Below are 27,481 nucleotides of genomic sequence, written 5' to 3' on the forward strand. Positions count from 1 at the left end.
TGTCAGCGGCTGCACTGAAGCCTGGAAGCTGCTGTGCTCTCCACCGCCTGCTGAAGGAACGCTGAATTACAGCATCTTTTAAGCCTTTAAATCGTCTTCTTGTGCTTCTGCTGCTGCGTCCGACTCGCCCGCCGCTCCGTCATCTGCATCACTTGTCACGCACAAAAGGCCCGCCACGTCCGTGTGTGTGTGGGTGTGGGTGTGGGTGTGTGCCAGCCGGTCAGAGCTGCAGGAATCTGACCGATGCAGGGCTGGAAGAGAGTCAAGAGCGGTTCACACGGGTCAGCGGGGTCACTGGAGGTCATGACTGACACCAACTCCAGTGCCCACTCACACATCACCATCAGAGGTCCTCTCAGCTCATCTCCAACAGTCGTCCTGAAGAGAGAAGAAAAGACATGAATAATTAAACACACACACACACGCGCGACCTGCTGCTGCCGTGTGGCGAGCCGCCGCCGGCCCGAAGGTGACAAAGGCTGATAAATATTTTATGTCTAAATATGATTCTGGGGATGAGGGCGGGGGTCCTCCGGATCCTGCAGCGCGGGAGGTGTCGTCACGCTGCCCCCAACTGGACGGTTGCTGCATCTGCTGTTGACAAGCGCAATTAAAGCGTCTGCCGCGCCGCTGTGGCGGAGGCCTGTGATGCCTCGTGACAGCGCCGAGCCATTAAGCAACTGTAAGCAGCTGGAGAGGCTCGGGAAGGGACGTGATGTGACAGACTCCCCCGCACACACCCACCGCTCCCATTGTTGTGCGTGAAAGCAGCAGAAAATCACTGTTACAGGTGGATGTGGTCAAGAGGTGGAGGAACCGTGGAACCCGAAGCGACCGACATCAGCCCACTTTTGCCCAAAACTGAGACAGAGTCCAGCCTTAAAACGCCGTGACTCCTTTGACTCAAGATGCATTGACTCTGGTTGCAAATGGGAGAACATCTCCAGGGTTGCCACAGCAAGTTCTGTCTCTGACCTTCACTGAGCCTCATGGCCATGAACTTCAATGAATCACCTGGAATTAAATCTCCATGTCCAGCATGTTGAACACAATATATAACTGAAAACAAAAGCAAAATTATGAGAACAAAAATCAGGTTTATGTGAGAAAGACTGGTGTAGAAAGACAAACGGTGTGTGTGTGTGTGTGTGTGTGTGCGTGTGTGTGTGTGTGTGTCCTGTCTAGATGTGCTGTTTCAGCAGTGAAGGAATCAGTGATGTGCGTTTGCGAGCGGGAAAGTCGTGGTAAGGAAATTCCGGAGCTTCACAGTGGCAATCAGGCAGTTAAGGAGCTGCCAGTGAAAATGGAGCTATGTGTCAGTCACTTTCATGGCTTATTCACTCCCGCACCACGCTTCTGCTGTAAAAAAGACTCTTTCATTCACGCGCTCGCCCAACAAGTCGGTAATTTAGCTGCACTTCAAAGGTTCCAGTGTGAAGAGCGGAGCGGCGCCTGTGAAGGTGATCGTTGTTGGCAAAGTCACAAACACACACGGGAAAAGGATGAAGCTCAAATATTGGTGGAGGAGGAGAGAATACATCATGAGATCAGAAGTCAAAATATAATGAGAGGAACCATGGAATGAGGACCGAGCCCTGAGAAACAATCAGAGTAGTTTCCAGGTGATTCATCTACAAAGTGGCTGGAAGATCTTACTGTGTGCTCTGCTGAAGCCTGTGTGCGCCGGGTCTGCCCCGGGTCCTCCTCCCAGACGAGCACATCCCAACTAGTCTCACAGCCGGCTTCTCTTTGTCCTTTGGCTCTGCTCTTGCAGACACTGCACTGAATGTTTTTGTTCACCTCCATCCTTCCCTCACTCATGAACAACAGCCCTGCAACACCTCACCTGGGCTGGATCTCATCTCTGACCTGGATGGGACGATCACCACTAATGCAGAAATAAAATAAAATCTACAGGATGTGAACCTCAGAAGATGATTCACCACACTCACAGAAATATGGAGCCTACTCTGTAGATGGGTGTATTTCAAATTCCATTCATTTAAATCACTCAAAGACACAAGAGGAAACCAAATGTCATCATTAGGTGACTTGTTGTAATATATATGAAGTATCAATCGGTTTATTTATGTGTATTCATTGGAATGGCTGGATAATGAATCGCACAAATCTTAAGCTTAGACTACATATCTGCGAGTGACTGACTCTGTCAGAAATAATTCAGAGCTTACTGTTTCCGATCTACGGCGCAAGCGGCTGTCGTAAACGCGGTGCCGTCTGTCGTAAAGCGGATCGTCTTGCTGTGTTGTTGTCGCAGATGTCTTTTCAAAGCTGGGCGATTTTCACTTGTTAAATGTTTGCTATTGGTTTTCGTGTCCCGGTTCCGAGTCGATTGGATCCACTTTTACTCTAGGTGGGTCATAAATAGGAATTGATGCCCCGGAGAAGCGACGAGATGGAGACGTACAACTCCGCAGGTAAACAAACATTAGTGTCATTGAAAGCCTTGTGTGCGTATGGGAGAAGCAACTTTCTCTGCATGTGTCGTGTGTGTGTGCAGCTCATTCTCTGGTGGTGGAAGTCAGCCCAGACATCCACATCTGTGGCTTCTGCAAACAACAGTTCAATCATTTCGAAGTGTTTCTCGCACACAAGCAGCATGGATGCTCCTTCTCTGCGTCGGACCCTGGTGGCCACCTCTCAGGTAACTGCACCTCGGGACTGGAACCTCAGCCACAGCTTTCAAATGAGTCAATGTAGAAGTAGAAGTGGGACGCTCAACAACTTTTGAAAACAGCAATGTGCGGATACAGTGGATGTTGCCGTCTGGTCATGGTGAGGCATCACTCAGACACAGAAACGTTTTTATTTCTCACCCATCTAATATTCTCCTTTCCTTTTTCTGTATAGATTTCCTTCAAATAACACTTTTGTGTGTAAAAGTTTCATTCTGTTTGTTTTATTTTCCAGTTTATGATTTCACTCTTCTGCTTCCGGTCCAGATCCCAGTGCTGAGTTCGTTCTGCAGCAGACATACCAGACCTGCGTGTCCAGAGGTGTGAAGCGGATCCTGAGCAAAGCCCCCAAAACTGCGACAAAGAAACTCAAGCCGACTCTGACCCTGAAGAGACACAGCTGCTGCTTCTCAGGTCTGTGATTTCCGTGGCGCAGCTCATGAACTGGTTGAGAGCTGACGTGTCGCCCACAGGCTGCACCTTCAAAACCCAGTATGGTCAGAAAGACATGGAGAGGCACCTGAAGACTCACACTGGTATGGTCATCTCATGACACCCAACCAAAACCTGCTGTGTCAACCTGCCCTGACGCTGTTGTGCAGGAGAGAAGCCATTCGAGTGCGAGCTCTGCCACAAACGCTTCAGTCGGCGGGACAAACTCAACATGCACAGTCGCTCTCACACGGGCGAGAAGCCGCACAAGTGCAAGCTGTGTCCTTACGCAGCCGCAGACAGCAGCAGCCTCAAGAAGCATCTGCGCATCCACTTTGACGAGAGACCCTTCAAGTGCCAGATCTGCCCGTACGCCAGCCGGAACTCCAGCCAGCTCACTGTCCACCTGCGCTCACACACCGGTGCGCCGCGCGGCAGCAGGTGACCCCAGCTCAAGTGCGCAACACTGACCTCTTCATGTGCTTCCATGTTGGCAGGCGACGCCCCGTTCCAGTGCCAGCAGTGCGACGCCAAGTTCAAGATCAACTCGGACTTGAAGCGGCACGTCCGGATCCACTCGGGTGAGAAGCCTTACAAATGCGACTTCTGCGACTATCGCTGTGCCATGAAGGGGAACCTCAAGTCTCATGTGCAGATCAAGCACGCCACAGAGAACTCCTTCTGCTGTCAGCTATGCGACTTCACCTGCGCCAACAGAACGGCGCTGCGGCAGCACGCCCGAGAGCACCAGCCCTCGCAGCCTGTCCGCTGCTCCAAGTGCTCGTACTCCTGCTCCAGCAAGGGGGCGCTCCGAGTCCACGAGCGGGTCCACTCTGAGGAGCGGCCCTTCAAGTGCCAGCACTGCAGCTTCGCCTCCAAGCAGCGCAGCAACCTGCTCATCCACAGCAGGAAATTCCATGCAGACGCCGCTGAGAAGGGAGGCGGGGCCGGCAGCTGCAGCTCCAGCAGCAGAGGAGGAGACTCGCCGAGACCCGTGAGCTCCCGGTACCGGGCCAAGCTGGACGCCGCTCGAGCGTTCGCCTGCGACTCCTGCAGCGCCTCATTTGTGCGGGAAGACTCGCTGAGGAGTCACAAGAAGCAGCACAAAGTCTCTGCAGCACAAGTGGACCTGGCGAAGACCCAGAACCGGGTCACACCAGAGACTCTGACCACTTTACCGCAGTTCAAAATTATCATGTCGCAGTCCTCGGGTCAGGAGAGCATGCCGGACAGTCCCAACAAGATGGTTCTGCTGAGCGCTGAGCACCAGGACCTGGTGGTGAACTCCATGATACAGCAGGTAGACCTGAGCACAGAACCTGCCCTGGAACCACAGACTGTCCTTTTGGCTCACCTGAGCTCTGAGGACCAGAACCCGCTCCACCAGGCCCTGCTGCAAACAGCCATCCCGGCACCAGAGTCCGACAGCAGCACGCAGACTTTCATCACCAGCTGCTCAGAACTGGACCGCCTCAACGCTCTGATCCAGGAGGGCGGGACCGAGGTCACCGTGGTGACGGTTGACAACACGCCAGCCGACATGGGAGGCTCTCCGTTACTGGACAAGCAGGACGGGACGGCTCCTGTCCAGGACGGGTCTCTCCTGGTGCCCAACATCAACCTGAGCGGGCAGAACGTGGTGATCCACGGCGTCCCGCTCATCATGTCCACTCCGCAGCCGCAGCACAGTTCTCTGGAGCAGCTCTATGCCGACTCTCAGACACTAGAGGGCGATGCCGAGTCAAGTGATGCAATGGACACTTGAATATTTAGAATAAACAATTGTTGTTCCAGTCAGCAGTCATGTGTTAAGCCCCGGCCCCTGGGGACTGACAAGCCTTTGGAGCAGACTTCAAAACTGAAGTTCTGAATTTATTATTTCGTTTTTTCTCCTCTGTATTATGTGTTGCGTTTTTGTTTACTGAGTTTGTTTTTAAGTCTAACATTTCAAGTAAAATAGCCATCCTTAAATTCCTTGATAAAATAATTCCTTTTCACTATGTTGTTACTATGTTTCTGTATTTTAATTTTACAATGTTTTGCTTTTTTGTTTAAAAAAAAAAAACAAGTTTCACAATAAAAAATAATGTGCTTTTATGTCTTTTATTGGTAGCAAATAAGAGTAGAAAAAAAATGTTTGGCTCCTGAAATGAAAATTAATTTCAAGTCTAATTTCCAGTGCATCGTTTGTTTATAGAGAAAAAAAGGTTTAATAATAAATCTGACTTGAAATATTAAGTGAACTTGTATATCTGTATGGTGATAATATTCCTGAATATTAATACTTCCCTCGGAACCATACTTTTGGTTCCGCCGGGACTCATTAATTGACCGGACATCTCGCGATACGACTTCCAACCAGTCAGCTAACAGTTTTTTCTCATTAAATACGAGCGAAAGACATTTACCGCAAGTTTATTTAAGTAAGTATTTAAACATTTAAGCGTTGTAAAGCAGCAATTGCATACTAACCCACTCTTTCGTGGTCATTTCCTTTATTAATGCACTTCTTTTGCTCATTATAGTATACGGTTTGTTGTTTCCGAGCTAGTAAAATATCTGTTTGCTTTTTTAATTCTCTGTATTTAACCGTAAAACGAAGGCGCAGCGGGGTTTTGTAAGAAAATTTAAGTTAGCTGTTCTCTGATGCTGATACACCTGAGGACCACAAGATGGCGCTAGAGGAGAGCTGATGCAGTCGTTCTCCCATGAGCTTTTGTCAACTGTGTTACATTAACCTGTGTATTTGTCGTCAGGATCTGGAGCAAGAACAACATCCGGACTTCCCGGCTCGGTGGATGACGTCAAGTCCAGCCGCTGACGTCATTATAGCATGACTGATGTCATCTAAGTCGTCAGCTAGGTAAACACTTATGTCTGTGCTTGATTCATGTGTTCCGGTGGTGTCTGCCTCTGAATATCAGCTCTGCTTGCTTCTTTATATGTGTCTTTATCGATTTTAACTTGTTTGTTTCTGAGTATCGCTGACTCTATTTTTATTTAGTTTGTTTTCCTTGTTCTTTTCTCACCTGTTGCTCAGACTATTCATTTAATTTCTAACGCTTAATTCTTTTTTCTGACAATATGACATTGCCCCGGTCAGCCACAAGATGGAGCCAGAGGAGAACGGCTGAATTTACCTCTATTCCTCCACAATTTTCATGTCAATCAATTCAATGTTTGAACCTGTTGATGACGTGCAACTGACAATTACAAACCCACAAATCCGCCCTGTGTGTGTAGCAAGTGTGACATCTGATCCTCGGATTCTGGTGGACACTGGTCCTGGAGGAGGACCAGTGTTGGTGGGAAAAAAAAAAATCAAAACTCCCTTTGATCTTTTATCTCACAGACTTCCAGGCTCTAATCCTGAAGTACCCTCCAGGAGGAAGCCCCCCCCCCCCACCTCGAACACTGCGCTCCTCCTCCGCGCGTGATGTCACCCTGCAGGTCAGTGTAGTTTAAACACTTTTTATGATCATCCTTTTATTAATTGTGATATATATTTATAGAACGCAAATGACGTTATGAAGTTATGAAAATGGTTTATCATAAGCGTCAACTTGTAATAACTACTATATTTATTTCTGTTTTCTTTAAATACTTTTTATGTTACAACATAATTTATGTTAATGTTATGAAAAAATCTGAAAGAGAGATATGAAAAAAAAAAGCTTGATGAATATTTTTATTCCAAGTCAAGACAAGTCGTTTTGCCTTAGTAATGATGATAATCATGATTTGGTGACAGGCTGTGTTTGAGTGCATGCATGAGACATTTAAATCAAAACAAAAGGTGCACCAGTAATCGCTGAGACAGAATGGTGTTTGTCAGGTTGCGGATTTCCCGCTGTCACGATTCAGTGAGTTGAGGTTTAGTGTCTGATCCTCTCCACCGCAGCCCTTGGTGCGAGCTGTTCACTGTGGAGTCGTAAACAACACAACTTTGTTTTTTCTAGAAAAGCTGCAGGATTTTTTCAACCTCTTGATTTTGTATTGCTCTTCTCATTTCCTTCCTTCCTGTGTTTGAGACCCTTTGAATGGGGTCATAAATACCCCATCACACAGCCTGCTCCCCGAACTGCCACCCACCCACCACACACCCTCCGTCCCCCAAAAATAAAGTCTGCCTCAGCTGCTGGACATGGGTGATGTTCCACTCCTGACAAGTATCTGATATTTGATTTCTTCATCTGTCTAGTTTCATTGTATCCTAGAATATTACAAACCAACTTCCATATTTAATCATATTCATAAACCTTTTTTAACTACAACTTTTTTTATGTTAGTCATTTTGGAGTAAAGAAAATCATCTCATACACATTTCTCTCTATTATCTATCATATTTCTAGAAATGTAGTTTTTATTTTCTGTATTTTCTCTTGTTTTTTTTTCAATTCACTTTGTGTTTTTGTGTTTCATTTCCAATAAACACGTATAAAAGTGCATTTAAGGTCAGTATTCAACATCATGTACAACAATGGCGGCTGGGCTGAAGTGGCTTCAGTGGTCTGGCTACTTTAGGAAGGTCCTCCCTTCCATGCTGAGTGATAATTTATTGGTTTAGAAACGACTCCCTGTGTGTTTCCTCACATTTCTGTGAAGCCTTTACGTCTCTAGTGTGCAGCTTGTTGTTTCTGGGCTCCAGGAAGTGTTTTATCCTGCCAGCATCTTCTGCTCTTGTTGCTTTAAGACTAAAAGCCTGAGATTTAACTGCAGCCCATTCCTCAGCAGGCAGGCAGGGAGGGAGGGAGTGGGCCTCTCAGCCAGTCAGCCGGCCGTCAGCCCGGGCACCAGAGGTTGGGATGAAGACGCGCTGCGCGGCGCGCTGGCCCGCGCTCGGGCAGCGACGAATGTAAACAAGCTTTTGTCTTGATGATTGTTTGAGTGAACAATCGGCCGCTCGTCGTCTTTTATCCCCAATGTTGCATCAGATTTGTCTTCATTCTGACCAGTCAGCAGATGGTTTTGTGTCCGAACTTTGCAGAGTTGCACTTTTTAGTGTTCCTCGCCAGAAACATGACATTGTTTTTTTCCCGTGGCCGCTGGCATATTTCATCTCTGCCCGTCGAGCCGGCCGCAGATACAGTCGGCAGCTGGTCCAGTGAGACCAGAAGTATACACATGACAAAGTCTAGAGTCATGAAACACAACATGCAGTTTTTAGAAGCAACTGGTGTCAGTGGTAGCGTGTCTGTTGTGGAGTGCTGACTCATGCATCTGCAGGTTCTGGCTCCACTCGGCCACTGACTGTCTTGATATAGCCGAAGCTCTGAGCCAGCACTCACCAGTGGAACTGAGCCTGACGCAGCTCAGGTGAGGGTGGCGTACGGTGGTTATGATGCAACCCAACATTAGTGAGTCGACATGTTGTGGAGAGCTTGTGTGTGTGAGAGAGAGAGAGAGAGAGAGAGAAATTCCAGAATATTCTCTTTGTTGACACTCGCCTGATCCTGAGAAAACAAACATGATGGAAATCTGATCCTCACACACTCTGACATTGTGTGTGTGTGTGTGTGTGCAGAGAACCTGAATACCACTGGTTTCCTTTCATTCACCCAACCGTTCATTCATTTACTTCCATCCTGTGTCTCCGCGGTTTCCCTCTAAACGTCTGCCCATCAAGATTCATCCAGTCATCCAGTGGTCACCCCATCATCAGAAGTACTTCTCTACACATGTTCCCATCAACCACTGCTCCACCAATTCATCCATTCATCCCTCTGTGGTGTCACTCATTGGTGATGGAATAAATGAAACCATGAGTCATGAGGAGGACAAAAGTACATTGACATATTCCACTGTGTGTGTGTGCATCCCGAACTGACCATCAGCACTAATCTTTCATTTCAAGAGACCCCTCCTCCTCCTCCTCCTCTTCACTGCCCCCCTCCTCCTCCCACTATGAGCCATCGGAGCCATATTCGGTGTTTGTTTGACCCCGGCGGGGCACGAACCCTGACTGATCCTTCATCTGAGGACAAAGCTTATGTTTGCAGTGACATCATAAATGCCTGTGCACCCAGAAACAATAGCTGATGAATCCACTGTGGGCGAACAGAAACCTCCAGAGTCATGGAAAGTTCCTGGCAACACCTTCTCCAAACACAGCCCTAAAATATTGACCACCCCGAATGAGGCGCATTCAGATCTAAACCTGGAGTCTGACCATCTTCATTTGGGTCATATCACCTCATGAATCTCAGCAACTCTAAAGCTAGTTCACTGTTCTGTAAAACATGTTTTTTCCCTCAGCTGGACTTGGGTCCAACTTCATGTCACTTGAAGCTTCTTGGTTGATTTCTGAGGCCTCGGTGACCTGGGATGTCCTAGCTTCTTAACTTTAAACAACTGGACCTCATGAGCTCCGGTGCCATCAGACCCTGGTGCGTCCACTCCTGTCTTGAGTTGATCAACGGGCACTTGAACCCCTCCTCACTGTAATCAAACGAAGGCACCGCGCCTCTCTTTGCGGTCAGAATTAACTTATCTCCAGTGGCAGACTTAACCTGAGTTCAGTGATGCAATGTTACCTTCATACACGCTGTGTGGCTGATCACACGTGTGTGTGTGTGTGCTCTCTGTGGGGGAGGAAGATGTTTTGATAATGTGTCAGGAATGCTGTCGTGTGTTTTATTAGTATTCGGGACTCAACCCCCGACCAGCGTTCTGCTGCGCCACTGACCAGGAGCCTTGGTGTGACCTCTATTGTTGGCCTCATCACAATCCCACGTCGCAAGAGGAAATGTTCCTCCTCGTGTTTCAACTGCTTCTGAGGCCACTGTTGTGTGGTTGAGACTGTTATGCACGATATTCAGAGACAAAACTTGGTTGTGAGTCTGCACTCGTTGGATTCCACACTTCTTTGAGCTTCAGCTGTGGAATATTGGAGAAGTGATGGATGAAAAAGATTTGTCTTGGTTTGATCTTTCATGAAAAGCTGATCTCTGCAGAGCTACACTTGACTCACATGTAAAGTATGAGGTTTTCTCTGGCTGGTGATTTGTCCGTCTAATATGCGCTGTGTTGTGCTGATGTGCCTCTGCTATTGAAACTCTCGCGTGGCTGTTTTAGCATGCGAGTGTCTGGTGTGGAGGTCTTTACACATGCATCCCCGCCGGGATTAGCATCCTCTTTGTTAGGATAATGCTGTTATTGTGGCAGAGGCAGCTGAATGTACTTATAAATGAGATTTCTGCTTTTCTTCACATGGAAATTGGAGTCTTCAGCTGGGAGGGGCTGTCGGGGAGGAGTTTTTATTTCACTCCTGACCAATGCATTTTCATCCTTCTGCAAAAAAAGTTCATAATTATTATGGGATGTATCATATCTGTGTGATATATGAGTTTTTTATCGGAATGAATTAGAATGTGGAAACAAATAATGCAAAGTGTAGTGTATGACCTATTGAAATGAAGGGTAGATTAACTTGCTTTGAAAGTTAAGTTTTAAAACCATGAAAATGGTGAAGCTGTTTTGCTTCACCTCTGAACTGCTCCTCTTGACACACACATTTCTGTCTGCAGCTTCGTGGCCGCGCTGCCTTGAAACTACTGTGACCTGGCGACACTGCTGAGAGGAGAAAACCAGCACGGTGAGGTGGGTTTTGACGGAAAGTTACTGACAGACTGCTTCACCCATTCGTTCATTCCCTGCTGTAGCCTCCTCAGCCCTGATGATCAGCTGCGCAGTGGAACTTTTATCAAGCAGGTTTAGCATCTAACCTTTCCGTCACTGAGATGGGGTGTACACAACAGAGCCCTCCGCTTCTGTGACTCCCACCACCGGCCGGGGGCCACTTCCTGTTGTCACACATGGTTAATTGAATTAGTATGAATGTAGAAGAGTCCACATTTCATCTATCAAGAGAGGCACGGCGCGTAAGCCGACACCTCCGGGGAATGCTCTCCATCCATCACGTCGCTGTTTCTGCTCCAGTACAGTTTCCCTGAGAGAGATAAGAGCGCTGGCCCTCTGATAACAATGGTGGCCTTTAAAAGCAGCGTAGATGAGACGCTCGCTGTCGACACAAGATTCCGAAGGCTGATCGACGAGCCGACGGGAAGGATAGGCAGAGATGTTTGCATGGATCAAGACATGGATGGTGTGGTGGATGCATGAATTCAGGAAGGTAGTGAATGTGTTGCAAAGTAAGTGCGTTGATGAACGTATGAAAACAAGTGAATTTTTTTATTTAATTCATTTATTCATGGCAGGAATGGTGTCATGGGTGTGTGATGCCTGATGAAAGGATGAATGAATGGAGGGAACTCAGTAAAAGATTGTGGGTGAGGTGATTGAATGAGAGCTGAGGTGTGGAACATGAATAGGTGATGATCGTCCGATGTAAGGATGAATGAATGAATAGCAACGGATCGAATTCGATGACAAATTTTCTTGTGTGATGGATGGATGATGGACAGATAGAAAAACAGTTGAAAGGACTGAATGAATGAACTGATGAATTCAGGTCTGATAAACACACTGAGCAGATCAACAGAAATGGGGGGGGGTGTAGCATGGAGCAGTTGTCAGGCATTATCGCCACTCTACAGGCACAGATGGAAACAGCAGCAGCAACAAGTGGCTCAGATGGACTCTCTGCAGGAATGTCAACAATAGTGCACACAGGAACTTGAGTGAAATAAAACTGTGCTACGATCCAGGGATAAAACTCTCTGTGAGCCCCATGTCTCACCCTCAGCAGAGTGGGAACCTCTGATGTGCAATGCATCATTTCTACTTTGTTCTGTTCGCCGTGAGTTGCCTGTAGTTGAAGTCCATCACCTGCTGTAGCTGCAGACACCGTTCCCTTAATGTCCACCCGTCACTTCGAAGCAGTGCTCTCTACTGCCACCCGTAGGAGACCTCACTAGTAATGTTAAAAAATAATATCAAATATTCAGTTCAGTTTAGTTCAGGGGTGAATGAGTGCAATGTTGAACGTGAATGAAGGGCTATTTTGGGGTCTCTTTTCCGTGACGGCTGCGTCACATTCCCTCTGCTTCTCTTCTGGGAAGGAATGCGTCACTGTGGAATAATTACTCTCTTAAAAGGGATTCAGATGGTTTGGGATTTCTCACTCGCTCCCCTCCTCCTCCCGCGGGGGGGGGAGGTAGAGGAGAGTGCTGATGGGGGAAGGGCATATTAAGGATATTTGGGAAAATATTGAAGCATTCCAATGAAACAAAATGCTGAGTCACCTTCAGATGTCATTTTGAGTTGAGAGTGTTTCTGCACCCTAAATGAGATCAGGCGGTCGGATTCCACACGTCGGACACAGACCCGGATTATTCCGGTGTTTTAGGGGTCACATGATCTTCTTAGCTCAGAGACCACTTCTCGTCACCTCTTGTCCGCCGACTGCTGGGAGGTCTGGCGGTGGGACAGATGACGAGGTGCATGCGGCCGCAGCTTATCTGACGCCGACACACACACACACACACACACAACTAGCAACATGAAATAAACAGCAGCGTCAGTCATCAGCGGCAGCTCCGGCTGACTCTTGACCTGACGTAGCCATTATCAACTCCAAAATTAAAAAAGACTGCTGCAGGACGTCTGAAGGGAAGGAGCCTGCAATTAAGAAAGATTAATAACGGTGTGTTGCGGTGAAGCCCCTCCCTGCAGCCGGAGCCTCAGGCCCATGCGGGGAGAAAAAAGTATTTGTTTGTTTTCAGCGTCATAGTCACAGTGATTATGAGAAACCAGAGACTCCCCCGCACCTCTCCTCGTAAATACTCCTCTGCCTTCAAATTTCTCCACTCACACATGTGCTCGCGTGGAAAATGGAGTACAAGTACTCCAGATATTATACAAGACTTATTTGATATTGGGCTTCCAATTTTACTTCCTGATGGCCGACACAAAACCAGTTTTTAGTTTTTAAAATTTTTATATGTTATGAAAAATACCTGCCTATATTTAGGAAAAAGATTTTTTTTTCTTCACTGGTGTTTTCATGTGGGTGTCAGCTTTTTTTGTTTTGTAAGGTTACAGAGTGCACACCTTTTGTTGTATCAATTTTTTGTTTAAGTACTTCAAACTTTTGCTGTAGAGAGATGCATAAAATCATTTCAATTTAATTCATTAGTATCTTTGCGTTATTATTATGAATAACATCTGAAAAATCCCAGGTTGTCACTCGATGTACAAAGAAACAAGTTCATTCTTCTGATGTAAAATGTGGGGTTTGGGTTCATTTAAATATGAGGTCATGGATCACATTAACAGAGAGCCAAGGAGGAAAAGCTTTTATTTTGAAGCATAAATCACCTGCGGCGTGTTCCTACCTGTAGGCAGCTTGGTATTGATGTATCCTCTTATTCACTGGTGTTTAATGGAGCTCATCGTCTCCACCAGTTTTCCTCTGAAACTGGACACTCATGCACTGACTTTAGGAAGCGAGTGGACCATGGCATCCGCGGGCCCTCTGCAAGCAGCTGTGTGGTGGAAACATGGACTTTGTTTGGGGTCGCAGAGGGGCCATCATATCTCAAATCATTTGAATCACAGCTGGCTTTTTTATAAGCTCTTGCTGTTGCTTCATGATGAGCCGAAGGTCCTAGTTACACCTCAGGAAGGATTCCACTCCTGCAGTGCTCATGTGGTCTGACACAAGGTCGTCCTCCGATAGGTGCTGAACCACATAGGTTCTGTATTGACACACAGTGGTGGACGCTGGGACAGAGCCTGTGATAGGTCAGGGTTAATGATGGGTGCAAGCTGTTACATCACTTGTACAGGAAGTTATGCAGCACCGAAACGGTGATGAAGAACTACTACTCTTTGTAATACTGTCTTCCTAAAACTGTGAATATTTGCAGGCTGTAGTGAATGCCGGCCATGTTCCTGTGACCATCTTAGCTTGTGGTCGCGTGTGTGTTCTCATGGCCGCACAGCATGAAGGGATGGCACCAGATTCAGTCGGTTTATGAAGGCGAGGCAGTGAGGAGCGTGCCACTCCTCTTCTCTCTGGTGTTTGTCTGGACAAGGTTGGAGTGCGAGCGGAGCAGCCACTGTAACACAACACTTGTTAAAACCCAAGAATGTGCTTTAATTTGTCCAAGGCATCTCTGCCTGACAACTTTGGTAAAGTCCACTATAACAACCTTCCAGGGCCCCTGACCTAGGGAGGGAGTGACCCCTGACCTTATTTGGGCCTCTTTTATGAGGACTTTTTGGGCTGCGGCCAGATGGCTAAACTATCAAAGGCTTTTTTATGAGAAAAATCTGTAGGCAAGAGTGGAGAAGTATATCTATCTCATTGTGTGGCGCAGAGAGGCACGGAGCCGGGCCACTTGACTGAAGGATAGTCGGCATATTTGTGATGTGTCAGTGGCCATTTCTCACTGACCAGGATTTATCTGTGGCTTTCTTAGCCTGCTGTTTCTTAAAACAAAGTTTTGCATGTGTCAAGAGAGATTCTCAATAGATGGTTGCTGGTGCAATTCCACCTGCCATAGGCAAGTCTGGCGCTCACACTAGCACAAAGTATACAGCGCACACGACCCACACACTCTCGTGTTAACCCCAGCCTCACAGATACACACCCTCACCACAACACAGTGACACACCGTTAAGACTCCTCATGTTCACGACCTCACTGACACACTCGCACAGTGACCCTCAAAATCAATACCCACACCATGGGCACACATGCACACGATCCCTCTGGCCTGTCTTCTCCAAAACAACACCAAAACACTTCAGGCAACACACGTCAGGCTTCGGCACGTGTGATGTTAAAGCAACCTGAGCAGAAAGTGAGGCGCCAGCAGCGGCGATGAAGCCCCGCCCCTTCATCTGTACTCTGTTTCCATTTTTCTGCAGGAAATACAAAACCAGCGTTTGAAAAGCTCTGACAAACTCTGGGCCCAAACGGATGTGACAGTTTTCCTGAGATCACAGATGAGAGTGGAATCTGTGTGTTTGGGGCGCAGAAGAGTTGTGTGTCCCAGGGTCACTATAACTCGCTCCCCTCTCATCACTCATGTGGCGTCTTTATGAGCAATGTTGGATTGGGTTTCTGGGGAAGCGTTCAGGGTGGAGTCGAGGCTCGTCGTCGTCACTCTCACAAGCCGGGTTCAGGAGTGGCTGAAGCGGGTTTGTTGGTGAGTGGTCAGGAAACCACAGCTGCTGTAAGCATTACCTGTTTGTTGTTCTCATCAGAAGTCACTCGGCCCCCAGGAGCCCACGACGGCGCACGCTCGTCATAGCACTTCTGACTTCTACGTGACCCGCAGCCGGATAATTTACTCCGACGTGAGTGGAAAAGGAGTTAGAGTGGCTCCAAACAGACTGCTCCTGCAGAAGGTGCCGTGCTTGCGTGTTCTGAAATGAGTTTTGTATCCAACAAGTCACACATCTACTCACTGCTCATCTTTAAGTGCCTTGACTGAGGTGGTATTTAGTGCGTCCTTTCATCAGAAGGCTCTTGTTCATGAGAGGGCAGGGCCTGGCTCTAACCCACTCTGCACCGTGAATGTTGTCTGGAACCTGAAATGAAATGGTGATCTGGCTCGGCTGGGTAACTGAAGCTGCCGCGAGCCGTCGGTTTGTTCTGGTGCTGCTGATTACAGGGGTCAAGAGATCCAGAGTTACTGGAAGTTGTCCACTTCCTGGAAGGGGTCACGGGAGGGTGGGGCCGCACATCAGACACGCCCACCGCTCATAAACTTCACACATTTTTTTCACATTTTGTGAAATGATTTTTTTAATAGAGAAGAATGGGTGCTGCTTTTTTTGTCTGTTCAGGCGTTAATATTTTACTCTTTAAATTATGAAGTGACCAGGAACCATGCTGTAAATAAAAACAATACTATTCAGCTAATTCTTTAGATATTACAAATTGTTTCGAGCAAAAGTTTCATTAGAAAGGAATATATGATGCAGTGGGAAGTACTTTCATTTTGCAGTTTCAAGCCTGTAGCATGGTCAAGGACACAGTCAAACTCATTGCTAATACACACACAGGCATAAACTACACTTTTGATTCACAAAAGCGCAGGAGAGTTTATGGGCGGGGCTTAGCTGTCCTCTCAGGAGTTTCTTTCAACTGAACAGACTTATTTCAGTGAGTGAGTCAGTGAGACACTAGGTGGTTGTGTGGGGACCATGTCGGAGTTGTGGGTGAAACTATGACCATGCCACATCAGAACCACGGTTTTATGGGAGCCATAAAGGCAGGAGGTTGGCCGTTGTCTTTGCTGTTACTTTGGGCCTGCTTAACTTTGTTTTGCCAGGAAGTAATGAGCCCGTCCTTAAAAGTAGTTTTTCCTGAAGATGGGGGACATGTATTAAAACACAATGGACATTTTACACAAGACTTTCTTAAAGCGGTGAAGACAAAGCCCCCCCCCCAGACGTGGCCGGCCCACCCTGCAGATGTCAGGGGGATCACAGTCTCTCAGCAGCTTAAACGAGCCAAGAGTCGCAGCTCCGGCCCTGCGGGGGGCCACCAGGCCTGAATGGGCCACTTCCACCCGCCACTAAAGCCCCCCCACCGAGCATTTGTAAAATGATTTGTGGCAAATTTGTTGAATCAATATGGATGCGGGGGTCTGGGTCCTCGGCCCACTCGGCCATCGGGGCTCTTTGTCTGTCACTCCTCCACCTGAGTTATTGATCGGACAACAAACTCAGATTGAAGCCTTCAGGACCAGTGTGGGTCTTTGGATTACGAGACGCACATCTGCTACATTTTGCGAGCGCTCTGGCCAAAGACACACCGTGCTGACTCCCATCTGCTCTGCCACGCAGCGCCGTGTATGCAGTCATCCATTCTAGTTTATGGATGAGGTTATGACAACAGAAGCATGTGCAGAAACGGGACACGTATCTGACTGAAGGATTGTGTTTACGACTGTGGATCAGTCAGCTGTTAGGTCACCAAGGTAATTGACTTGAAATCTCCGACCTCACTCACATCAAGAGTTCATGCACACGCGGGTGAGGAGGCATGAATGAGAGTGTATCATGGTTGCTATGGCGACCCCAGAAATGGCATCAGCCCTGAACAATGGTCATCTGGGGCTTTGAGGAAGCCCGCTGCCCCCCCTCCCCATCAGTACTTCCACACCCACATCTGCCGCCTCTGTTCTCAGACTTATGAGATGTTCTGCTGATTTCTTTGCATAAAAGCACAATCCCAAACGCAGCCCACATCTGTGGAGTCAGAGGGAGTCAGAGGGCGGGGCGACGGGAGAGTGTGACCAACATTGTTATGGGGCATTCTGGAGTTCGTGGAGCCGCTCGGCTGGGCTGACGTTAAATAATTACCATGGCAACCAGCAGAGCATGCAGACGCGAAGTAAATAGTTGAGTGCAGTTTCTCGTTTTTTTTGTCAGAAGCAGCTGCTGGATGAGGTTCTCAGCTGTCAAGTGTAACAGGCTGGAGAGTTCTAGATCGACTCTGACTCGGACCCAAATTCAGACTGTCTCTCTCATGAGGATGAACTGCATGTGCTCCAGGTTGTGATGTGGCATCTCCTGGGTCACACGTTCATGTTGCTGGAGTACCTCGTGTCAAGTGCAAATCCATCCCGTCGAACTGGACAGTTTGCGACAACCGGGTCCACATCTGAATCTTTGAATCTATATCGCGCACCCAGGAGGTCGGCACTGCTCTGAGGTCCACAGCTGCTCCATCAATAGCCGCTGTAAAGCGACAATGAAGAATCCTAAAACCCTCCAGGTGCCTTTCAGCCCAGCGACCACATTCACTATCAAGTGCTCTCTTTTGTAGCCACCCCACCCCCGACACTGCACCCCTTGAGGCCCGGACCATTAAAAATGACTGTTTCGATGATGTTGATGGTCATTCTTTCTTCCTCCTTGAGGAAGATCTCAAACCTGGACAGAGTCTCTCTGGAAGGCTGAGGAGGCCCCTCCTCTGCTGCTATCTTATCTGTCTGTTTTTAAAATAAACAATAAGCTTCAAACTGCCGTTCAGTCAGAAAGGCTGGCCTCTTTCAAAGAACACAAGCATCGGTGTGAGTTGTTTTGCTATTTCATAATTAAAAACTATTTTTCTATCTAATAGCAAACAATGATTATGATTATTTGTTATTGCATTATTTTTTTATTGTGGTGACAAACGTTCATTAACTTTCATATTTTATAACAGTTATTTTGTCTGCATTCGTTTTAATTTTCCTAATAATAATAATGTGTTTTTATTAACACTTGAAAGAGCTTTATTGTGTATATATGATTTCGTTTTTTGTTTTATTTCCATCCCCGCTTTCAAGCTTCAATTTTCACTTCAGTATATTGGTGAATGTTTCTGTTCCACATTCTGTTTTTTTTTTGGTGCCAATCTATTTATGTTCATTTAGAGTATGTAAAGAGAATTAATTGTAAAATAATGTGCGTATGAGTGTGACCACGGCGACCATGACTGCGTAGTGTTGCCCCTTCATGGACTCAGAACTGGACTGTTCCCTCTGTTTTTTCAGTCTGGCAACAACTTCTCCGGGGTTATTTCTGACTCGCAAACTTTCGCATCTAATCTCCTCCTGGCAGATCCAGACTGTTGATTAGAGCCCAAGTGTGAATCTCTGCTCCATACAGTGACTCTTTGTCCCGCTCTATTGTTTATTGATGGTTGTCATAGTGGCCGTAACAAAAGCCCGACTATTGCTGTGTTTACCTCTGCACAGGAACTGCTGGGCAATTCTCCATTAAATTACAGCCATGTGTGGGCCGCGCTTGCTCCCCTCACCCGCCAGTCCCTCCGCCCCTCACCCAAACCAGCCCCCTCCCTCACATACTTGTGTGTTCGCTGTGACCAGATATGACGGACGGCAGAATCAGATGAGGAGACACTAACTGTGATGAAAGATTTAGGGCAGCTGAAGTTGTTTGTGGAATGTTGAGCCCACCCAACCCCCCGACCTCTCGGCCAAACGGTGTGAGACAAATAAGCAGTGGTCTTATCTCTCAGGCCGCAGATCTGGCCACAGGACCCGAGACGGTCCACCTCCTGCTGTGGTTCTCATACTTTTGAGGAGCCATTCAAAGACCCTGCTCATTGCAGAGGTTGATCAGTTTCGTTTGTCTAAACTTGAATATAGAACTTGAATCGCCCTGATTGAAGTGCACGACCATATTTGGAAAGCCTCCCCGCTATGAGGCAGACTGGAGGTGCTGTTGCATAATACAATATTCTCATTACCGTGTGTCTGACAGTCTCACACCACAACACAGGTGGCCACATCCCTCTGCTCCCGGCTTCACCCACTTTTCCTTCCTCACTTCTCCAACATACTATGGTACACGTTGGTGAGGTGTATATTGGCTGCACGACCACAGGATTCTTTACCCGCCTCCTTCCAGGACACTCATCATGAGAGCGCAGACCTCTGCCAAGCAGCTCCAGTCCACCCCAACACAATCTGCTTGCAGAGGTTTGTGCTTTTCTGCTTTTAATGTCGCTGCAGCTCTGAGTCTGTGCCAGGGCAGAACTTTTACGGTTTTAAATATTCAACGCTCCTTCATACAGACCCGTTTAGACGATTCATTGAGCACCATTGTCCCCAAATTCACTGGATATCAGGGGCCACGTTCAGTCAGAGACTCAAGGTGCACACATGAGTCGCTGTGTAGAAGTGGTCGAAGGTCAATCCTCCTGAACCGGATGTTTCATGATGGGACAGTGGTTGGCATTTATTCGCTAAGAGCCAGGTTGATCTAAACACCGGTCATGTGACCATCTGGCGTTATCATGTAAGATGCTTCCACTCTGGTTCCCGCTGCTGCCGGAGTTTACAACTCTGTTTGACGTGTTTAGATTGAATGTATTCCAGTTTGGATTCTTATTGGGGCTATAAAGTGTCTAGACAGACCCACACCCTCGTCCCTCCTCACCTCCAGCCCCCGACCAGCATTCACGTCTCTGAATATGGACTGTCGTTGTCTCACACAGTGGAACAGGAGGAGAAATGCGTATTCTGCGTTGGAGTTCTGGAGTTTAATGCCTGATGTTTCACGTGCCACTGCTGTAGCTCTTCATCACTTTTGTTTTCTGTTGCCAAAAATAACTTTTTCACAACTTAAAGGTAGTGTCGACCTCAGCACAAACCCTCCATTGTCAGGGCCCGGTCAGCTTTATCTTGAAATGCTGACCTTGTTACTCTAACGCGCTGGAGTATCTGTTAGGAATATTTCTGTACTGTGCTTTGAATTCAAACTTCACCGTCCGCTGTTGCTCTGAGGTGTCACAGCAGTTGTCAACTTCTGGTTCTCTGCTTTCTCCCCGTGCAGTGGACGCGCTGTTCGATAGACAGTTGACCCTGAACAAGCTGGAGATCAACTCAAACATGCTCACTGAAGAGCTCTTGTTTTGAGATGCCTATGAAATGTGTCTCGGAAATTCAGTCTCAAAAATAATGGCCTTGCACGCTTTCTCTCTGACATCATTTTCAGCCCTATTGTTTGAACCTACGTCAGTGCAAGTGTACTGCAACTGAAACAGTTGTGAATGACAACAGTTCTTTGTTCAGTGCAAACATGAATTCAACTAACATATTCATGTTTCCTCTTCATCCATCATGTCATTTGTTCTTTCTGCACTTTGCATGTGTTAATAACAAACTCAAATACTGACATCAAACACACTAAATATTAATATTTACGAGGAAAATCAGCCACAACACTATTTAAACAGTTTTTTAAAGAAATACTTTGAAGGAATTAAAATGTGGACAATGTTATTTAAATGTATTCATTTGAGAGCGTTGTAGTAAAGGGATGTTGTCATGAAGACGGTATACAGGAGAGTGAAAGCGTGAGAATCGTTGACGGTTGTTGCCCTGCAACAGGTACCGACCGCAGCCTCGCTGAGCTGCGTGAGGGCGGATGATAGAGGAAGACGCCTTTGAAAAGTGAATCAATCGCGTGTGAATGAGGCCCACATGGTCATTTTGCCTCCACAGGAAGAGTCGCGGACCCGGCCTCCACTGGCCGAGCCCCCGCCCGCCCTCGCTCCTCCCCCGGCCGCTCATTAGAATAATGTTTGGGCTGCCTGGCCTGGAGCCAATCAGGTATCGCAGCACCGGGATAAATCGCAATGCATTATTGATCATCATAACCACGCTGACATGCGCGTTTGTACCGAAGAGGGGTTTTGTGTCGCAGCTCACTGTGAGGACTTGGCCGGAGAAGAGACCACGAGCGCGCTGGAGCTTCGGATGGTGGCAGCATGTCGAGGCGCAAGCAGGCGAAACCACAGCACATCAACTCCGACGAGCCCGAGGACGGTGAGTCAGCCGCACGGCTTTCACGCCTCATCCAACTTTAGCCAGGCCACGGCACACTTTTCCCTCCCGACCTGCGGCGCGACGCTTCCGAGCCCAGAAAGCTACAGGTGTTGATCGATGACCTGAGGTGAACCAAACTCCGTCGCGGGGCGGATCATTCTCTTGGAATCGAAATATCGACGCCACAACTCCAACAGTCATTCAAAGTTTACTCCAAACTTGCTCGTGTTCAACGTATTTTTTAATTCTCTTCCGCTGAAATCCTCTTAAATGAAACTTCGTTTTCGGACTTTTCGTGAAGTTTGAGTGCGAGTGTGGAGGATCTGCTGCTGTGGGCCTCCACTTTGAGACAAAGGTGCCTTAAACTGTATGAAATGTGACTCTGTCGAGCTGACCTGAAGGCAATAAATCCCCCAGTTTAATGCATGACTGTTTCCTCTCCTACATCTGTGGAGGAGGTGGGGGATGGAGACCTTTGTGAGCCCCCGGGTGGGGGTGCGTTTTGGTGTTGCCATATGCAACCTCGAGCTTGACCTGTGATCCTTGCAAACTTTTGATTCCATATTTCGGAGCTACAGTGATGTGACTCGAGTTTCACCCCCACTTCTCTCTTGGATGTGTATTGTCATGCAACTTTTTCTTCTCCGCCTCCTGGTGAGCAGTTAACAAGTCCAGCAGTTTCCATACAGACAGGTGGTGGACCCCCGGCCCTCTTACATGCATTTGCATTTAACAATACTCCCAGTTGTGAAGTGGCCCCTTGCCAGGACGCCCAATTCAAGTGCTGAGTGTGAAACTGCCGGCCATGGTAATCCGCTAATCGCGACTTTTGGGGCCGTTTTCCTTCAGTTATTACACCTAGAAATGGCCCCGCGAGTGGTCACCTTTTTAAACACCGATTTAATGATCGCTGCTCTTTGTCCCCCAACATGGTCCAAAGGTGCAGGGTCGCCCTCTAGTGGCGTCCTGGTCAATAACCACTTCCAAAAAGCGCCCCATGTTTGCAAACACTGTGCAGAGAACTTCCCCCCTTCCATTTATTCACGCCCCATGAAACGCATGAATTAATTGCTGCCCACTTTCCAATTAAATATTATTCATAGTTAAGCAGATAGACAAATCGTTTTTCAGCAAATATAGAAGTCATTCTTCACGTTTTTGTCCCTTTTTTATTTTTACAAATGTTTTTACAGTGACTCAGTGAGTGAATGAAGAGCAATGAATGCTGCTGTTCCACTTGTTGTTAAGCCTTTAACATGGACGGTGCTCCTCTCTGCCGCAGGGATTGCACGCAAGGTCGAGGGCGAAGAGGCCACGAATGAAGTGAAACGCTTCCGAATGGACGAGACGAAGGTGTGCAGCAAGTGCTGCGGCGAGTTCTTCGACGAGGCTGAATTTGTGGAGCACGAGAAAACCTGCACTAAGAGCCAACAAGTTGTGATCCTGAGGGACGGTGACGGCCACGAGGGCCCTGAGGAGTACACCCAGGGCTCGCCCGACAGGAGCGAGCACGACGACAGCCGCTCCAGCACCAACTCACTATCCATGGCAAACCAGGACCAGCTGGAGAGGATGGAGGACGAGTCCAGCATGAACGTGGAGGACCTGGCGCAGGAGGACATGTCCGGCAGCCCTGAGATGAATTATCACGCCTCGCCGGACTTGCAAGACACCAACGTGACTCTGGAAGCCATGGCCGACACCAAGGTCGCCGTCTCCCAACATTCATCCAACAGCTCGTCCCTCAACTCCACGCAGGAGGTGCTGCAGGCCATTCCCATGATCCTGGAGCAGTTGGTCTGCCTGCAGCAGCAGCAGCTACAGCAGATCCAGCTGACCGAGCAGATCCGCATCCAGGTAGCCATGATGATGCCGCAGGGGGTGCAGTCATCAATGGGAGCGGCCATGGATCCTCTCAAAGCGCTTGGTGCGCACCTCTCTCAGCAGCTATCTGCCGCTGCAGCGTTGATCGGGAAAAGGACTGGAACGCAAAGCCTTTCACTGGAGGCACTAAAACCCGGTAAACTACCTCTTACTGGAGGCCTCCCCGCCTCTCTCTCAGGAGGTCTGGGCACCATGACCTCTAAAATGGACATACTGAAGGGAATTCCAGACCTGGCCAGTCGACTGCCAGCGCTGCTGCCACAATCCCCAGTCGGCTTCCCGGGCACCTTTAATGGCACCCAAGCAGGGATTGATGCATCCAAGAAGGCCAAGACCAAACTCTCGAACGTCCCACCTGAGGCAAAGAACGGAGAATCCCTGTACAAGCACAAGTGCAAGTACTGTGGCAAGACTTTTGGGAATGACAGCGCGCTCCAGATTCACCTGCGCTCCCACACTGGAGAACGGCCCTTCAAGTGCAACATCTGTGGGAACAGATTCACCACCAAAGGAAACCTCAAAGTGCATTTCCAGAGGCACAAAGACAAGTACCCTAACATCAGCATGAACCCCCATCCTGTGCCGGAGCACCTTGACAATATTCCCACCAGCAGCGGCATCCCGTTTGGGATGTCTGTGCCACTGGACGAGTCGAATATGGCCGAAGTGAAGCCCGTGATCAGCCACCCGTCTGCTGGATTCCATCCTTCTCCCGTCGCTGGATTCAAGACGTTTGAAGGCTTCGGTGGGGATCCTTTCTCCCACAGACCTTCTCCGTCAACCAGTGACAGCTCGACTTCCGTGTCTGCCAGTCTTTTCAGCCAAGACACTGGATTGGAACCGACTCTGAAGGACACAAAGGACGTGCTCGGCTCGTTGCATCAGCTGAACGGAAACTCCCTCCCCGGAGAGTCCAGCTCCGGAACAGCCAAGCTCCAGCAGATGGTGGATGGACTTGAGAAAAGGACCAACGATCCCAACGAGTGCGTGATCTGCCATAGAGTCTTGAGCTGTCAAAGTTCACTGAAGATGCACTACCGCACACACACTGGCGAGCGCCCGTACAAATGTAAAATCTGCGGCCGTGCTTTCTCCACGAAGGGGAACCTGAAGGCCCATTATGGCGTGCACAGAGCCAACACTCCACTGAAGATGCAACACTCCTGTCCCATCTGCCAGAAGAAGTTCACCAACGCCGTCGTTCTGCAGCAGCACATCCGCATGCACATGGGTGGACAGATCCCAAACACGCCTCTGCCTGACAACCAGTTTGAAGCAGCAGAGCCCATGGAGTCGCCGCTCCCGGATGAGAAGTCTCTGGATGCTAATGGCTTTGACACAAGCCTGGAGCTTCCAGAACCAGACCCGAACGTGACAAAGCCAAACGACGCCCCAGATCTCCTGACCTCCGAGGAGCAAATGTCTTCTGCCCCGACCATGTTCTCCAGCCTGGATGTTCTGAAGAACCTCACGTCTGCTCTTGCACTGAAACGACAGAGCAGCACGACCTCTGAGAGCGAAGTGACCTCCAAGGAATCTCCGTCAGCTCCTAGAGAGCAGGACTTTGACAACGGCCGAAGTCCTTCTGCTTCTGACTCGGCCATGTCCTTCCATTCATCGTCTCCTGTGAACACCAGCAGAAGCAAGTCTCCTGAAGCTGCTGCTTCCGATGAATCAGCCCGCAACGGCGCCAAACCAGAGTCTGAGGGCGGTACCCGGAAGGCAGGCGAGGCCAATGGAGCCCTCGACCTCACCTCTGGCACCTTCACCCCAAAACCAATCAAAGAAGAGCCTGGCGTCACATTTACCAATGGAGATTATGGTAAGATGCTTCTCCCTCCTGACTTGTTGATCATCTCTCAGAACGGCGTCTGACATGGTCTTTGCTTCGCAGCGTCACCCAGCATGCCTTTCATGAGAATACCATCCAGTCTGGCCAGCCTTGAGATGAAGATCCCCGAGAACCCTCTGGGCCCTCATGGTCTGTTCAGCTCCCACATGCCCCAGGGCACAGCCATGTCCTCGACCGGCTCATCTGCCCCACGGAGATCAGCCAAACCGCACGTGTGCAATGTTTGTGGCAAAAACTTCTCGTCCGCCAGCGCCTTGCAGATTCACGAGCGCACTCACACTGGAGAGAAGCCTTTCGCCTGCAACATCTGCGGCAGAGCCTTCACCACCAAGGGGAATCTGAAGGTGAGCTTGTCTCTTTTTTTATTTATTTTCTGTAAGCTCAGTTCGTCCCCATTGCTACTGTTGCGGCGCCCTCTGCAGATCGCTCATCATCTTCCCTGTTTTCAGGTTCACATCGGCACTCACATGTGGAACAACTCCTCGCGCCGAGGCCAGCGCCTCTCCCTGGACAACCCAATGGCACTGATGGCGATGGGCTCCGAGCCCAAGATGGTGCCAGAAATGATCCCACATCCACCTAAAGAACTTGGTCCCGGCCCCATGAACTTTGACCCATCGCTATGGAACCAGTATGCTGCAGCTGCCGCCTTCACCAGCGGCCTCACCATGAAGACCAACGAGATCTCCGTCATCCAGGGCGGCGGCATCCCCATGCCTGGGAGCCCCGCTGGCGGGCCGATGATCGGCTCCACTGGTGGTCTGGTCAAGATGGAGGTCTCCCACTCTGGCCTCCCCGCCACCATGGCAGAGATCGAGAAGACCAGCTCCGACAGCGTGCCCAAGTCCCAGTTCCCACACTTCATGGAGGAGGGTAAAATCGCTGTCAACTAGCCGGCTGCCCTCCCTTGAACTCTTTGAATGTCTTTTGTGTTCCGATGAGGTACAATCACATTTTCAGGAAAACGTTTTGATTGAAGAAAACTTCCACTAATTTCAACTGGAGTGTCAGACTTTTAGTTGAAGCTAATATAACTACTGTAGTTGTATTATTTTATATATGCGGGTATTTTTGTTTTGCTGTCTATCCAGAAGTTTGAATGTAAAACCTACTTGAAACTGCTTTAATTCCAACTTTGTGAAGGATTGTTTTGACTTCAGGTTAATTTGGAGGAGTTCAGGAATGTTTTTGTGCCTACGACTGCTCTCCTTCGACACCCGTTGTTTTAATACCAGTCTGTTAGTGTTTCCTTTAAGAAGTGACGCTCTGTCTCGTCCAAGAGGTACAACTTCATGCCCACGTAGCATGTCTGTGCAGAAATCCCTGATGAGCATTTTATGCCAAGTGCCTGATGTGGTGTCACTGCTCGGGTGGAGAAGGCTAGTTTGACTGAATTTTTACTGGTGTAGCATTTGTACTCTCAGTTCACCTTCATTTCCACTCCCGTGATGCTCAATGTTGTCCAGTCTGCACTTTATTTACAGCTCATGTTCACTGCTCGTAGCGATCACTAACATTCTGTCCACTCCTTCGTCTGACCCTTTTTATTTTCTCTCCCTTCTTGTAGCAACATTTATTTATTTATCCTCATCACTTGAGTTTAGGAGATCCGTCTACCTCGTTAGGATTTTGCTTTCCTCCCTTCTCTTAAGCTCAGATAGTTCCTGGAGTAAGCGGACGTCCTCGTCAACCTGCTGAGTCTCTGGACACCTACATTCCTGTTTTGTTTTTATCATTTACCAAGTTGTGCCTTCCAACTGCTCAAGTCTGTACCAGTCTTCATTGAGCCGCTGTTCGGCTTGTTTACAATGTAAAGTTGTTGTTTTTTTGTGTTCCGTCTCCCCCAAAGCGTTTCATTTAAATGTTTCTGGTTTTGAAGAATAAAATCAGGGTGATTTTTTTTTCTTTTCCCAATATATCTTCTGTCTCTAATTTCCTTCCATCCATGTCCAGAGTTGTAGTTTGCATCAATTCACCTTCGGTTGACCGATGTGATCTTATAAAGCCTTGCTATTTGCATCAACGATGAAACTGCATTTGCATTCACAACTGAAGTGAGGTTGTGTTCGCCATACAACAGACGGCTCTCATATTTACATGTTTTGCTCATCTAGTCGCAGAATCCCGAGGCTTCAACAAGACTTTGCTCTTCTGCTGCCATTCATTCTCAAGTCTTGACCAATTGATGCTGACTTTCTGAGTTATTCTGCTTTCTTTGCGATGACACTTGAAGCCACACGAACAAATGATATTTATGTTTTCATGGCTCTTGTCAGGGTTTCCCCTGTTGCTGACATTCCAAAAACACTGAGGTTAATGGATGACGAACTTGACTGCAGCCGTGAATTGCTTTC

At 48.2% G+C, this 27,481-nt stretch overlaps 2 protein-coding genes across 4 annotated transcripts; both read left to right on the top strand.

Annotated features, from left to right (window-relative positions):
• The first annotated feature begins 2,260 nt into the window (after positions 1-2,260).
• Positions 2,261-5,264, top strand: zfp64 (zinc finger protein 64 homolog (mouse)). Of its 2 annotated transcripts, none has more exons than XM_053849876.1 (6): positions 2,261-2,438; positions 2,522-2,796; positions 2,964-3,110; positions 3,170-3,232; positions 3,299-3,550; positions 3,626-5,264. In XM_053849876.1, exons 2-6 carry the CDS (start codon positions 2,778-2,780, stop codon positions 4,891-4,893), a joined length of 1,749 nt encoding a protein of 582 aa, XP_053705851.1. In that variant the 5' UTR covers positions 2,261-2,438; positions 2,522-2,777; the 3' UTR covers positions 4,894-5,264. The 2 variants fall into 2 exon arrangements, with proteins under 2 accessions (XP_053705851.1, XP_053705850.1); XM_053849875.1 differs by having other exon boundaries at positions 2,522-2,665.
• Positions 5,265-5,440: 176 nt separating this feature from the next.
• Positions 5,441-27,008, top strand: sall4 (spalt-like transcription factor 4). Of its 2 annotated transcripts, XM_053849873.1 has the most exons (8): positions 5,441-5,551; positions 5,885-5,991; positions 6,481-6,578; positions 10,655-10,727; positions 21,270-21,391; positions 22,674-25,097; positions 25,170-25,471; positions 25,577-27,008. In XM_053849873.1, exons 5-8 carry the CDS (start codon positions 21,334-21,336, stop codon positions 26,018-26,020), a joined length of 3,228 nt encoding a protein of 1,075 aa, XP_053705848.1. In that variant the 5' UTR covers positions 5,441-5,551; positions 5,885-5,991; positions 6,481-6,578; positions 10,655-10,727; positions 21,270-21,333; the 3' UTR covers positions 26,021-27,008. The 2 variants fall into 2 exon arrangements, with proteins under 2 accessions (XP_053705848.1, XP_053705849.1); XM_053849874.1 differs by lacking the exons at positions 5,441-5,551; positions 5,885-5,991; positions 6,481-6,578; positions 10,655-10,727 and adding an exon at positions 15,745-21,175 and having other exon boundaries at positions 21,252-21,391.
• The last annotated feature ends 473 nt before the right edge of the window (positions 27,009-27,481 follow it).

Source organism: Synchiropus splendidus, chromosome 18 (assembly GCF_027744825.2).
Source record: "Synchiropus splendidus isolate RoL2022-P1 chromosome 18, RoL_Sspl_1.0, whole genome shotgun sequence".
NCBI lineage: Eukaryota > Metazoa > Chordata > Actinopteri > Syngnathiformes > Callionymidae > Synchiropus > Synchiropus splendidus.

Excerpts from the sequence above, each read along its gene's own strand:
- zfp64 (XM_053849875.1), top strand. The coding sequence starts at position 2,396 with ATGCCCCGGAGAAGCGACGAGATGGAGACGTACAACTCCGCAG. Across the intron at positions 3,111-3,169 it reads ACACAGCTGCTGCTTCTCAG|GCTGCACCTTCAAAACCCAG; the intron begins GTCTGTGATTTC and ends TGTCGCCCACAG. Across the intron at positions 3,551-3,625 it reads CCACCTGCGCTCACACACCG|GCGACGCCCCGTTCCAGTGC; the intron begins GTGCGCCGCGCG and ends CCATGTTGGCAG.
- sall4 (XM_053849873.1), top strand. The coding sequence starts at position 21,334 with ATGTCGAGGCGCAAGCAGGCGAAACCACAGCACATCAACTCCGACGAG. Across the intron at positions 21,392-22,673 it reads CTCCGACGAGCCCGAGGACG|GGATTGCACGCAAGGTCGAG; the intron begins GTGAGTCAGCCG and ends TCTCTGCCGCAG. Across the intron at positions 25,098-25,169 it reads ATTTACCAATGGAGATTATG|CGTCACCCAGCATGCCTTTC; the intron begins GTAAGATGCTTC and ends TTTGCTTCGCAG.